This window comes from Hevea brasiliensis, chromosome 15 (assembly GCF_030052815.1).
Source record: "Hevea brasiliensis isolate MT/VB/25A 57/8 chromosome 15, ASM3005281v1, whole genome shotgun sequence".
NCBI classification, from domain to species: Eukaryota; Viridiplantae; Streptophyta; class Magnoliopsida; order Malpighiales; family Euphorbiaceae; genus Hevea; species Hevea brasiliensis.
The window spans coordinates 200,571-215,506 of record NC_079507.1 but is presented as its reverse complement, the minus strand read 5'-3'; the positions used below and the strand labels follow the sequence as shown (position 1 = coordinate 215,506).

General features: G+C 32.0%; 2 protein-coding genes across 2 annotated transcripts; one reads left to right on the top strand and one right to left on the bottom strand.

Moving 5' to 3' along the window:
* The first annotated feature begins 1,504 nt into the window (after positions 1-1,504).
* LOC131173818 (uncharacterized) lies at positions 1,505-6,546 on the top strand. The gene is made up of 5 exons (XM_058136337.1): positions 1,505-1,619; positions 1,704-1,799; positions 5,830-5,913; positions 6,001-6,155; positions 6,442-6,546. Exons 1-5 carry the CDS (start codon positions 1,505-1,507, stop codon positions 6,544-6,546), a joined length of 555 nt encoding a protein of 184 aa, XP_057992320.1.
* Positions 6,547-11,946: 5,400 nt separating this feature from the next.
* LOC131173817 (uncharacterized) lies at positions 11,947-13,374 on the bottom strand. The gene is made up of 5 exons (XM_058136336.1): positions 13,164-13,374; positions 12,741-13,055; positions 12,486-12,627; positions 12,146-12,406; positions 11,947-12,058 (listed from the first exon to the last, which is right to left on the bottom strand). Exons 1-5 carry the CDS (start codon positions 13,372-13,374, stop codon positions 11,947-11,949), a joined length of 1,041 nt encoding a protein of 346 aa, XP_057992319.1.
* Positions 13,375-14,936: the final 1,562 nt, after the last annotated feature.

Below are 14,936 nucleotides of genomic sequence, written 5' to 3'. Positions count from 1 at the left end.
AAACAACCCATACTTTACTCATACACTATCATGTTCCGCTTCATTCTTGGGGAGAGATTCTTACTTCTTGATACTTAATTAATCATATGTCTTCTTCTGTTTTAAAGAATCAGAGTCCTTATTCTCATTTGTTTCCATGTTGAAATCCATATCATCTTTCTCCCTGTGTTTTGTTGTAGTTGCTTTGTTCATAATCTTACTTCTAGAAAGACAAATTTCAACCAAAATCTATTGGTTGTACTTTTCTAGGATATTCTCACCTTCAGAAGCTTACAAATTTTTATGAGCCAACCACAAACAAATATTTCTTTTTAATAGATGTAACTTTCTTCAAAACATCTCTGAACTTCTCATTTAAAAAGTAAACAAAATTTCATCTTTGAAGCTCTCCCAGTTCCTTTTAGTCCTACTCCAAATGCTATCCCACCTCCTTATCGGGTCTTTTAACAAATACCGCATCCAAATCCTCATACTAACAAGAAAAAAGGATATATGATGTCTAACTATCAAAGGCCTATAGTAAAAGCAATAGACAAAACTTTGCAAAAGGGAACTATTAAAACTTGACTTTCCATAGTTATAAATAAATAAAAAACAATCTAGCTTGAGATCCCGTAGTGGCCAACATATTGACATAATGCATTAACACGGTACCTCACGAACCCTCTTACCAGAATTATAGCTCCAATGGCATTGTTGATAACCTAAAACTACGAAAGTTGTCAAATGTAATTGTTTAACGCTTTTTGAGTAAACTCACCATTCTTTTTTCTTTTTTTTTTTTTTTAAAAAAATTGGATTCAAATGCCATGACCTTTGTCCAACATGATGTTAGGATTTCAACCCATGGCTTCCCCCCTTCACCATTTCTACCAACTATTAGTCTATTAGTAGTCATGCTATGATAAAATTTGCAAATACAAGTCTTCTATTTAAGTTTAACCAATAAAAGTTGAGGAAAATTACATATCAAGAAAAATTTTGCCCGAACTTATTTTGTCGCAAATGTTTACTAGTATTAAAATTTAAAGGCAGATTAAATGAAAGCCCATAAAGCATTATGGTTCTTAAACAATTAGAAATTAAGGCTATAAGAGGAAACATGGTGAGAGAAAGAGAGAGAGAGAGAGAGAAGCAACATAAGTCCAACACTAGCGTAAACACCCCCCCCCCCCCCCAAAAAAAAAAAAAATCATCCTCCTCTATCAACAAGGCACCATACACACATATATATCGCCTTCCAACACACAACCAATTAATGTTTGAATATAAATTCTTCTAAAATTCTTATAAGGTACAACCCATCATACTATCAGTGTAAAGGTGGCAAATTATTCAACCATTATAAAAGGGTACTAATGGGTAGAGTTGTGTATGGTTTTCAGGAGTCCCCAACCGAGAACCGATTTTATATATATATTTTTCTATGATTTTTTTAGATATATTATATACTTTTAGTATAATTATATATATATATACATATACAACCTGTTTATTTCCAATCATGAGGAGATTAAAGGCTCTAGACTCAGATCCCTCACCAATTTCTTCATCGAAAGATGCGGTTACTATCATTGATCATGATCATACTCTAGATCTTCCCATTGCTCTCTGCAAAGGTAAATGCACATTTACTTATCCTATTTCCTTTGTTGTGTCTTATGATCATTTGTCCTCTTCTTGATGTTTTATTACTTCTTTAGATTCTATCCATATCCCTAAAACTATTATTGAGGTATTATCTCATCCTGGTTGGTGTGCTATTATGAAAGAAGAAATAGAGGCTTTAGATACAAATGGTACATGAAAACTAGTGCCTTTGGCTATTGTCAAGAAAGTTATTGGTTGCAAATGGGTATTTATAGTGAAAATGAATCCTGATGGTTCTATAGCCAAACTAAAAGCACGTCTTATAGCCAAAAGACATGGGGTTGATTACTCTAATACTTTTTTCTCCAGTAGCTAAACTTGCTTCTATTCAATAGTTTATCTCTCTACTAGCTACATATGATTGGCCTTTGCATCAGTTAGATTTCAAGAATGCATTTCTTTATGCTGATCTTTAGGATGAGGTATATAAGAAGCAACCACTAAGATTTGTTGCTCTGGGAAACTTGGGTAAAGTTTGCTTTATGGCCTGAAACAAAGTCCTCGAGCTTGGTTTGAAAGATAAATGAAGAAGTAAAAGAGTTTGGTATGTAGAAAAGTACATGCGATCATTTAATATTTTATAGACAATCTGAAGCTACCCTAGTCTTACTGGTAGTGTAAGTGGATGATATTGTTATCACTAGAAGCGATTCTGTAGGCATTTCATCCCTTAAACACTTCATTCAAATCCAATATCAAAAAAAAAAAAGACATGGGCTTGCTAAAGTATTTTTTAGATATTGAAGTTATGAGAAGTAAGAAAGGTATCTTCTTGTCTCAACGAAAGTATGTTCTTGATCTATTGATAGAAATAGGAAAATTAGGTGTTAAGCCTTGCAGTGCACCAATGATCCCAAATTTGCAACTTGTAACACAGAATGGTAACTTGTTTGAAAATCCAGAAAAGTATAGGAGGCTAGTGGGTAAATTGAACAACCTTACAGTAACTCATTTTGATATTACATATTCAATCAATTTGGTGAGTCAGTTTGTCTTCCCCAACTGATGCTTATTAGGAAGCTTTAGGAAAAATCTTGTGTTATTTGAAGGGAGCAAAAGGGTGAGGATTGTTATTTAGTAATCATGGGCATTTGAATATTGAGTGTTTTTAAAATGCAAACTAAGCAAGATCTAAGGTTGATAGAAGATCAACTATTGGGTATTATGTCTTTATTGGCGGTAATTTGGTGTCTTAGAGAAGTAAAAAGCAGAGTGTAGTCTCTTGATCTAATGCTGAATCGAAATACAAAGCTATAGTATAATCAGTGTATAAGATAATGTGGGTACTTCAATTATTAGATGAGGTTAGCCTTAAGACCTCTTTGCCTGCACAATTGTGGTGTGATAATCAAGCTACCCTTCATATTACTTCTAATTCTCTATTTCATGACGAGACTAAGCATATTGAGATTGATTACCATTTTGTCCATAAAAACCTTCAACAAGAGATCATCTCAACATGGCACATTAAAATAGGAAGGCAATAAGGAGTATATTTACAAAAGCTCTGAATGGAGCTTGGGTTGACTACTTATGTAACAAGTTTGGAATGATTAATATCTATGCTCCAACTTGAGAGGGAGTGTTATAGAAGTCGATTTGTATAGGATATCCTAATTAAAGAAGGATTCCTACCTACTGTAGAATTCCTAGATAGTATAAGAGATATACATACATATGTGTGTGTGTGAGAGAGAGAGAGAGTGAAGGCCTGGGTGTGTAGACCTCTTACGTAATCAATAAAAACACCTTTCCTCACAATTATAAATACATTAAATCACCTTATAATTTTTAATTTTACATGTATCTTATAGATAAAAATTACATCATTAAAAAGTAGTTAAAAGGTATACTCTATGATATAAATGTACAACTACATTATATATAACAACTAAGCTTTAATCCCAAATATTATATAATATACTTAATTCTAAAATATATACGAACCTTATAGTTAAAAGTTATATAATTTAAAAATAGCTAAAAGTTATGTTATATGATACATTCTATATTAATAACCAAATCAATTTTAGAGCTTAAATACTAATTTAAGAATGACTTATATCGGAAAAATGACATAAAATTGTTTCAAGAACTGGAAATGTACATAACCGAATTGAAACTGAAGAACCGAAAACTGAACTAAATCAGAACCAAAACATCGCTAAATCGAACCGAAATTTCAATTCGATTCCAGCTCCAAGATAGACCCAGAACTAAGACTGGAACATACTAATGGGTATTAAATGAATCAAAAAACAATCAATAGGTGCTGCCACCACCACTACTAATCTATCACCAATTGCATAAACGAGTAGATTAGAATTTGTTTGGGTGACATTGATATAGGCATCCGCACAATTTTAAATGCAAAATGAATTGTTAGACTGGTTATTTACACCCTAACCCATAACTATCTAAGCCACTTATATGCCACTTCTATGGTATGCCAAATAACACCCCACCCTCCTCAACCCCACCCCCCCCCCCCCACCCTTTCTTCCTTCTTTTCTCCCCCTCCTCTTCTCGACTTCATGTACTACCCAACTGTTACTCATCCCATTTGTCATTGTGAGTAGCAACTATTATGGCTATTACAACAAATAAAGAGCCATTTTATTGTGATTATATAGACACTTACAAGCAAATATTACTAAAGTTAAAGAAATAGAGGGGAGAGTAAATGCCTCCCTTACCCCTTCAATTATGGCTTTTGATCCATTGGGTAAAGTATCATTAGATTGAATGGGAGAAGAAATAGGGATAGAAAAAAGATTTTTGTTCTTAGGATGTGATCAGAAGCACTAAAATCAAGGACTTATGGTTCAATGGATGAGAATTGGTTTAGACAATCCAAGATATTACCAAATTGAGAAAATGAGAATGACTGCTGGTTAGGAAATTAATAGTGCAAGTATTATTCATATTGGACTTCAATCAAGGTGATAGAATGAGTTAATTAATGAGCAAGATGACACATGATTGTATTTATAGAGATTGCTTTGTTTGTCACCTTTTTTTTTTCTTTAATCAAGTAGAACAATATCTTGAATTTACAAGCCCAAGAAGTGTAAAAGCAATAGCAATAGAAATGGTTAAAAAAAAAGGAGTGAGGAATACTGAAATACCCAGAGAAAGACTTTGAAATGGTTGTGGATTCATGATACCTAGAGAATGAAATGAAGGAGGGCCAAAGGCTTCAATTCTTAGAGAAAATAGACTAAGATATGCTTTTGTTAGATGAGAGGAGACAAATCTATAATAATCCAAGATACCAAAACCTTCTGTTCTCTAAGTCACCCAAGATAACAGGTGATTTAGTTGAAGGTTTGCTGCTGGAAGGAGTTGCGTAATCAAAGCAATGTGACTAGTGTTGATTCCAATGGAAAAGGATGCTTGACGACATCTCATTCGCATGCATGTGAATAGGAGTCTGGAACCTTGTGACAGTGTGTTATGGTCGGTGGGGGCTTTCCAACGACAAGATTATAGTGGAAAAGGCATTTAGCGGAGGGTAGTGCTGCTGCTAAGCATCTCTTAAACACCCCTTGATTGAAAAACATTAGTTTCATTTCTCAAAATAAAAAAATAAGGGAGAAATAAATGTTAGGAGACGAGAACCTACAACTCTAATACCATCTAGAAAATGAAGTGGGCGGAGTAATCGAAAGATAATGTAGGGAAGAATTGCTTGATTATTCCCTCAAGCCTTTGGGTATATATACTGTTACAAATATCGAGAATGGTATGTTACATATTTATGGAACACACATTTAGAGGCATAAACATAGCACACAATCACAAACCCAATTCACTTAATCATAACTTAATCCCAAAACTCAATCAGTCGTTCACAACTAGCATTCTAAAGTAACCATCTTGGTGCAAGTATCTAAATAGTCCGGCCATGCTCAAAACATCTTTCTTACAACTCTGCTTTATTGGGGAAACACAAGTTTATGGACATTTTGTGAGTGATTAATGATTATCTATTCCTCTGGATGCATTTACTATTGTGCTCTATAATTTTATTAATTTCTTGCCTTCTGCCAAATTCACTACGCATTAAGTAAGATCTGAATATTGGCATAAATAGAAATCTATTTTTTGTGATAAACTTACAATTGTCAATCTTGACATAGAAATTTTGTTATGAATTATTTTAGAAATGTTTTCCAGATCCACAATTTTTGGCAAATGATCTTTATGATGTAAGTTTTAAAGGAACTTGGATGCTTGACCTTGGTATCAAATGTGGAGAAGGTTATTTTGTGTTTGATAGTGGTTCTAAAAGTGATGTTTAGGTTCCAAAAAATGTTGAGTTGTTACTCTATTCCTACCCATTTTCAGGGGAGGTGTGGCCTAGGCCTTATGTTGTCCCTGACTTCACACAATCAAAGGTTTGCTCTTGGTGGGCTAGTTTAGTTAAAGATTTCATTTCTGATGATGTTGATGGTATATGGAATGATATGAATGAGCCAGTTGTTTTTAAAGTGACTCTCATTGTGATTTTCTTAGTGCTTGCAATTTCTTTAGTAGTACTTAGACTTATTATTTAACTTTTCACATAGAAACAAGGGCAATATTCGTCGAGGAGATAATAAACTTGGGGGTTGTCAAGAGCACTCGTGCTATCACAATGTATTCTTCTTTTGCTTTTCCCTTGTTTTCTTATAATGAGAGAATGATTTCTACTAATGGAATTTAAGAATAGTTCATGTTGTGATTGTTTTTATTTATACTTACTGTTGATAACCAAATAAATTTTGAACTTCATGTTCTTATTTTTAGATATATGGCATGCTAATGGGAAGATCAACATTTGAAGGCATGAAATTAGCTAATGAAAATAAGCATCCCTTTGTTCTTACTAGAGCTGGATTTATTGGCAGTTAAAAGAATGCTGCAACATGGAAAGGAGATAACATTTCCAATTGGGAGCATTTGCACGTCTACGTCCATGGTTCTTTATAATTGAACCATGGATTGATTTCAATTGCTTTAGGATGAAAAGGCTATCAAATGTGCAACAATGCAAAAATGATCAGAATAAATGGTTTTCATAAAGTTTTTGCATATGTTGAACCAAGGATATGATTGTATTAGGGCTTTGATTTTAAATGTTGTAGAACTTCACTTGTAGAGACTTTACTTGTCTTTTATGTGTTTCTATTGTCGTATCAAATAATGGCTACTATTGAATTTTGAATGCTTCATTAAAGACCTTGGTGCCCTAAATGATACTCGGAAAAAAAAAAAAAAAGCTTGGTTAACAAATGACACTTTGATGCCTACATCAATTTCAAGGAGTTGTGAGTTAAGGTTGAATTAGTGGAGATGAAAGAATGAAAAGTGTTTTTGAGGAGGAAGACTTAGCTTACTTGTCATGTCCTAGTCTCCTTGTATCTCTTACTATAATCGCTACTCCTATCTTGTCTGTTGCTTTAAAAGCACTTTCAAATAGGTACAGTGTCTAGCAGAATAGGTACTACATTAGTTTATTATGGAAAGTCAACTAAACTCTATATATCCTATATATAGTAGGATTCCTATTTAGGATGGATAACTAAATTGTAGAAACGTAGTTATAGAGACTCTGAATATATATATGCGTGTGCGCGTGTGTGTGTGTGTGCGTGTGCATGTGCGCGTATGTATATAAAATTCTCTTTGAAATTAATGAAATAATATTGCCATTCTACATAGTCCATTGGCTTTGAGGTCGTGGCAAGTTTGACTCAACTATTTCTAAGCATCGTCTTTGACCACATTTCATTTGAAGGTCGACCCAATATACCATTTTTCTCATGAATGGTGGCTCATATTTTTTATCCTACCTTAGTCTTAAAGAACCTCCATGTGCTTTGTTGGGTTGATTTATTGATGTTAAGGCGTTTAGCATCTTAAGTGTTGTATTGCCAATACTATCTTTTGTAGACAAACCAGGGAGCGGGAGATTATCTTAATTGTCTATGCAAACGATATTGTGATTACAGGATATGATATTGAAGGCATTCAAGCACTATATAGATGTTAGGACCCTTTGCTAGGGACCACATTATAGGTCTATGGATAGAATATGGCAGTTGGTTTGAAGTCTGTAAGGAGAATGTAACAGGTTTTTTCTTCTTACCAACTATGAATGCTAACTTATGGTTCATTAGAGAGCATGCAAAAATCTCAAGTTGGAAAGGCATTCAAATTAATTTGGTATTCTAGGAATGTATATGTGTACATATGATTAGTGTTTAATCAATATAACAACTACATATTTGTTTTCTCTGTGTTTGTTTATTTTGATTGTCTTTTCATCCTAGAGTGCATATCTATTTTGCTGAATTTTATTCTTTGTGAAACTTGTTTTCCTTGTCACAATCCCCCTTGTCTTCCGTTCTTCCTTATTTTCTTGAATTTTTCATTGATTCTCTGTATTTTTCAGGGCATAGTTTGATTTGGAAGGAAGTAGAAAATGGTCTTTTTATCTGGAGGAAAATAAATTGCTTCAATAATAAAAATTACTTTTTGGGTCATCTCTTACAACATAATTATTTTATATAATTTTGGTTTTACTTTATAAACAAGGACTCAGTGATCAACCATTTTTAGGACCTGATATTGGATTTTTTTGGCAATGCAACGCCCAAGCTTTTTGGAAGGTGGATGGGTGTTAGTGCAATGTTTCCTTTTTGCCATGGGCATTCTGAAAAAGGCTCTTTTGACCATGAGCCATGGTCTTTTGGAGAAGAGGTTTGTCCTATACACTAGCAATTTGATAGTAACCATCTTCAGATTTCCTACTGATATTTATGTAGATATTTCATTTATTAAGCAAAGCCCATAGTTGATTTCCTACTGATATCTATGTGTTTGCGCCTATCTTATCTCTTTTTAAATTTTTCAATATTGCTTTTCAAGTTTATCTTAATTATGCTATTCTGTTGGCAACTATGTGATGAACTAACTTCAGTTTCAACTTCCAATAGTGTGAAGAAGTTTGCCGCCAGACATTGAAGAAACGTTATCGCTTTATACCACACTTATATACTCAGTTTTATGCTACTCATATAATGGGTACACCAGTGATAACTCCTTCCTTCTTCACTTGTATGTGATTGTGCTCATGCTCTTGAATAATCCAATTTCATTTGAATGAGTTTGGAAAAAATATGTTCTTTTCAGTACTTAATGCACACAAACTGCTTGTGCAGATCCAAAAAATCCTAGCTTAAGGACCACTGAAAATTCCTTCCTTTTGGGTCCACTTCTGGTTTATGTAAGGTTTTTCTCTCTTTATTCTGAGATAAATCACTAGGTTATAACACAAACGTGTATGTGCTTTGTTGACTTTATATCAATGCAAATAATGTGGGTTGGTTTATGAGGTTTTTTATTTTTATTTTTGTTTTTTATAAACTAATACTTATAGCTACGTGACATAAGGACCATTATGCACTATAATGGTAAGAGCTTAAGTTTTCAACGGAATTTTTGCGATGATAAGGACTTATAGTACTTCATGTAAGGAGTGTTGCTGTGTTGCATATAAGAGAAAGGAAAAAGGCTGATAAATAGCTTATTCTAAGTTAATTATGGCAGGCATAGTTGTAGTTATTTATGTTTTGTTATAAAACAAACTGTAAAATATATATCTAAAATTGTAAAGTGAGAATTCATTGATTGATTAATAGAGAATTCACCTTTATTCTTCTCTTTCTCCTCCTCTTTTTCCTACTCTCATCTCCCTTAATTCCTCAGGATTGATTTTACATTGCCAACTTGTTTCTAGAATTTCCTTCTGGGTCCTACTTTCCATTCCTATAATTGTAACCACCTCTTTTTTTCCCCAATATTGCCACATGTCAAGGCTAATCAAATCTCCAATCTTTGTGCTGCACGTTAGGGGTAATCAAATGGAAAGAGCCAGAATTGAAAAAATGAAATTGACAAAAAATGGTTGGATGAGCCAGTTAGATTAGATAATAGTCATGGTTTTTCATTTTAGGTTTTTGGCTATGGATTTCAATTTAAGAATCCATTGACTAACTAGTGAAGAAGTGAGACAAACAGATCTGTGTGATTGCAAAATACCAAATTGAAGGGGGAATTTTAGAGGACTATAATTCTACTAGTTATGATGTATGATAGTATGGCAGAAATGAGGATGTCAAGATGAATGTGTGAAAAATACAATAATAGATATGTTAAGGAATGAATTGATGTGCACGAAGGTAAAAGTGGCACAATAGGGAAAACTAAGAGAATGGACTACCTAAGGAGAAGTATAGGAAGTAAATGGTTCCCAATACTAATACTTGTAGGATTACAAATACTCTATATATACTTGTCCTATAGGTATTTTGAGGAGAATTTTTGTATGATTGACAATTGATTTGAGTATTAACAAAAAAGAGGAAACAAAAAAATAAAGGGAAATTACTATAAAGTACAAACCCCCTTTTCCATCATTATAAACCCCCTTCACATTATGTAAAATTTGCATTCACATTTTTGTTTATGGAAAATGAATCAAGTAGTCCACTTTAATCCTTCGATTACATTTTAGTCCATCACTTTTTACGTAAAATAACTTCTTAGTCCCTTGCTATTCGATTTTTCAGGGATGAAAAAGTAATTTTATTTGAAAACTCAAGGACTAAAATTTAATTCAAAATAAAATCTTAGGGATAAATTTTATAATATTTTAAGTGAATGAGAAATTTTTAAGTAATTTAAATGAGGACTATTTAATTCTATTTTGAAAATGCAAGGACATAAGTTTGAATATTGGTAAAAGTCAGGGAGATCTTTTGTAATTTTCCCAAAAACAAAATAATTATTAGCATTATAATGTACAAAATAAATAAAGACTATATGTAAGAACCCTTGTGTAGGGTTTATCCTAATTAGGTTGTACAAGATTCCAACTAGTATGTGCATTCAACCTTGGTAGTCTTGTGCACTTTAAACTGCCTAGTTATGGTTTTGCTCATGCTGGGGGCTTGAAATTTGTCCTCTAGTAATTTGTTTAGCTGAAGGAAAGGCAAAATAACCTTCCTACTCTACTTCTCTCTCTCTCTCTCTCTCTCTCTCTCTCTCTCTCTCTCTCTCTCTGTGCAAGTGCATTGAGTTTTAACGGTAAAAAAAAAACCTTTTTAGAAAAGTATCATTTTAGATATTGTTAAAAAAAGTTGTTTGAAAAAAATTATTTGAAAAAAGCTATTTTATTATTTTGATGCTCTCATGATGAACATGTTAAATAATTTTAAATGAACTTTAATGCTCTCTAGCTAAATATTTAAGAAAATGTCTTTTTCAATGGTAGCTCTAACAACAATGTTAAATAGACTCTATATATACTTGTCTTCTTTTTATTTTGAGTAGAACTTTTTTATATTTGACAATTGAATTGAGTATTAATAAAATTGAGAATTTGTTTCTCGTTTCCCTTTGTTCTGATAGTTCTATATCTCACTTAGTTAATAAAAAAAAAAGGAATTAAAAAATAAAGGGAAAATTAGCATAAACCCCCTTGGCATTATGTAAAATTTACATTCACATTCTCTTTTTTTTTTTTTTTTTTTTTTGGGGGGGGGGGGGGGTGAATAAGTTGTCCATTTTATTCCTTCCATTACATTTGAGTCCCTTATTTAAATAAATTCTTAGTTCCTCATATTCAATTTTTATCAGGAAGAAAATGCAATTTTATTTGAAAACTCAAGGACTAAAATGTGATTCAAAATAAAATCTTAGGGACTAAAGTATATGATATTTTAAGTGAAAGACTAAAGTGTTATGAAATTGAAACATTGAGGACTATTTAATTCAATTTTAAAGAAGCGAAGACATAGGTTTGAATATTTATGTAGCACGAAAACGGAAACGCAGAAACGGGAAAACACGGAAACGACATTTTAAAAAATATAGGAAACGGAAATGTGGGGAAACTTATAAATATAAAAAATATAGGAGTATATATATATATATATATCATAAAAGGTGTTCAATAATAAATAAAGTCTAAATCAATATTCAAATTCAACCATAAAGATACATATTTAGAAGTTTCATACTCATAAGAAATAAATATTAACTACAATATATTCAAAAGTTTAAAAAGAAAAGATAATAAAAATTATGACATTTCCTCTACTTCACTATCTTTCTCCTTCCCCATGCTTGTAGTTGCATTTTCATAAAAAAAAAACAGACTCTTAACTCTGGTTCATCCAATGAAAGGTTGGCAAATTCAAGAATTCCCACATCTTTCATACTCCCAAATTGATCACCACCAACATCTCACAATCTTGTCTTCTCATCATAATATTGGGAGGAGTTTCTCGACAGAAGACGAAGATTATTATGGATAAAAACTAAGTCCTCTGCACGTTTTGGAGTTAATTTATTCCCTCTACATGAATGAATGAAGGAATAAATACTCCAATTTATTTCACAACAAGAGGAGGAAGTAGGTTGTCCAAGCACTTTAAAAGCCAACCTTTGAAGTAAAGGTGCATTGGAACCAAAACATGCCCACCACTTCCTAGGATCTGTAGCATACATACTTCCAATAGAATCAAGATTTGCAAAAGGTCCACTTTTCAAAGAAAAATTTGCAAATTCATCATTTACTCTAATTTGCTCATCTTCATTAGAAAAAATCCTCCTAAAGCATTTAATTCTTTTAGTTGATACTTCTCCATCCATATGAGGAGGCACTCTACCTTCTCCCTCTTGAAGCCATTTTTCACTATAAAACCTTCAAAAATAAGAAAATAAATTCAGGAAATAAAAAAATATATATAACAAGAAGATGAGTATGTAAGTTAGAAATTTACCGTGGATTTAATGAATGAGCCAAACAAAGAAAGGGAGTGTTGCTTTCTGCCCAACAATCAACAAGAATTCGATGAACCGCATAATAGAAAGGAGAAAACCCATCTGCTTGCTTTCTTTCATGATCAAAAATAACTTCTTTACCTTTTCAATAATAGAATCCCACAACTCATAAACCAAATGAAGGCATGTTTTTTCTATGTCACAAACTCTAATCATATCATAAATGGGCCCAGTAAAAGTAAGGATATAATCACCATTTTCCCACCAATCCTCATCCACCACTTTATCATGAACAAATCTAGCTTTGCCTTGGTCATCTTCTCCGTATTGTGCCCATTGATCACTCATAACCATTGCTTCTAAAGCATACCTAATGAGTTTAAATCTTTTAAGCATCACAACAATAGAAGCAAAATGAGTGTCAGCAACTGAAAGCAATTTCAAAGGGCTAAACCAATTATAAATTGCAAGCCTCATGGAATGATTCATTATAAAATTCTTGATTTGCAAAGCATCCCCATGGATTTCAGTGATCGAGTGATACACATCATAAGTTTCTTCATTAGTTTCTAAATTTTTTGTTGCACATATATTCTTCAAAGCAAGATTAAGAGTGTGCACAACACAAAGAGTCTAATAAATGTGTGAAAACATTCCCTCAATGATTTCTCAAGCACCTTTACAATTTGAAGCATTATCAATAATGACTTGTACCACTTTTTGATGACCCACCTCATCAATTACTTCTTTTAGCAAATTAGCAATAAATTGCTTATTTTTCACTTCACTAGAACAATCTATAGATTTGATAAACATGGGGCCAGACTCAGAAACAACTATAAAATTAATCAAAGGCCTCCTCTGGGGATCACTCCATCCATCACGCATAATACTAACACCCTTTTCTAATCAAGTGCTTTTAATTGGTTCAAGCAACCTCTCTACATTTGCTTTTTCTTGCTGAAGTAATGTGGTTCTCAATTTGTTATAACCAGGCGGCACATAACCACCCAAAGCATGATTAGTAGCAAAAGAATAAGAACTCACATAGTAAGGGTTTCTAGCAAAATTAAAAGGCAGACCCTCAGTGTAGAACATTCTAGCAATCTCTGCATCTAATTAAGCTTTAGTTTACAAGTCAAAAGTTCTACCAAGATGAGAATCATTAACTCTTCTTTTCTTCAAAACTGCTAAATACTTGGTTCAATTATATTCAATGAAGGAACAGAAGTTGTACTAATAGGCAAAGGAACTTGCCTAGATTGTGAATTGGTAATTCTGTTTGTTGCCTCATCCTCCTGTTTCCTCATTTCAGAAATACTATCATTCATTACTTTTTTACACACACCAATCCCTTTTCCAGTAATTTTCAATAAATAAGCCCTTACTCTAGTATAAGTCCCTTGCTTTTCTTGTCCACAAAAATTACATATACATTTACAATTACCCCCTCCTTCTCCAGTTTTCTCAAGTTTAGTTACATATTTCCACAAAGGATTAAATTCTTCCTCCCTAGTTTTCGAAGAAGTAGCACTAGTGCTATTTGCTTGGGTAGAATTAGAGTTCAAAGAATCCGTTCAAATATTATCCTATCAAAATGATAAAAAGAAAATGCAATTTCATATAATTTACAAATTATCTAAACAAATTATATACTAAAGATTAAAGCACAATGCAAATTATATATTAAAAGATTAAAGAATTAAATAATAGAATTGAATAAATTGACTATAAAAATTATTATGAAAAATTTTATTATATAATATAACGATACATTAAAACAAATTATATTAAACACATTATATATAAATTATTACAAAAATATAAAATATATTAATATAAAATACAAATTTTGAATGTTGGAATTATTTTTATTTATCATTAATTAGAATTTAAACTTGAAATTTTATAATTTTAAAAATAACTTTAAAAATATATTTACATTTGTCCTTAATTTCCTTCAAAACTTTGATTGTAAAAATATGGCAAATCTTGAAATTTTTTAGTGAATTTGAGAGAAATTTTTTTTTATCTTCCTTTTTAAAAAAAAATAATATTTATGATAACTCTTCAAATTTGGTTTGAGAAAAATCTCATTATGGAATATACATTTAGAGAAAAAAATTGATATTAAATGTGATAAATTTATGATTAATTAATGGAATAAAATTGTAAGTAATTAATGGAAGTTGCTTAATAAAATTGTTTCAAAAAGAAATTAAAAAAGGAGAATAATAAATTAAATGATAAGGAAAATAATAAATTAAATAATAATAAATTAATCAAACAATCTCTATATAAACCTAAATACCTAAATGTGATGGGGAATGAGAAAAGAGTGCGCGATCGGGAATAAGAAAGGGGAACCAAAAAAGCCAATTGACAGAGCAGGCAGAGCGCAGATTGAGAGAAAAGAAGAAAATGGGAGATGCCATCTGTACCTGTGATGC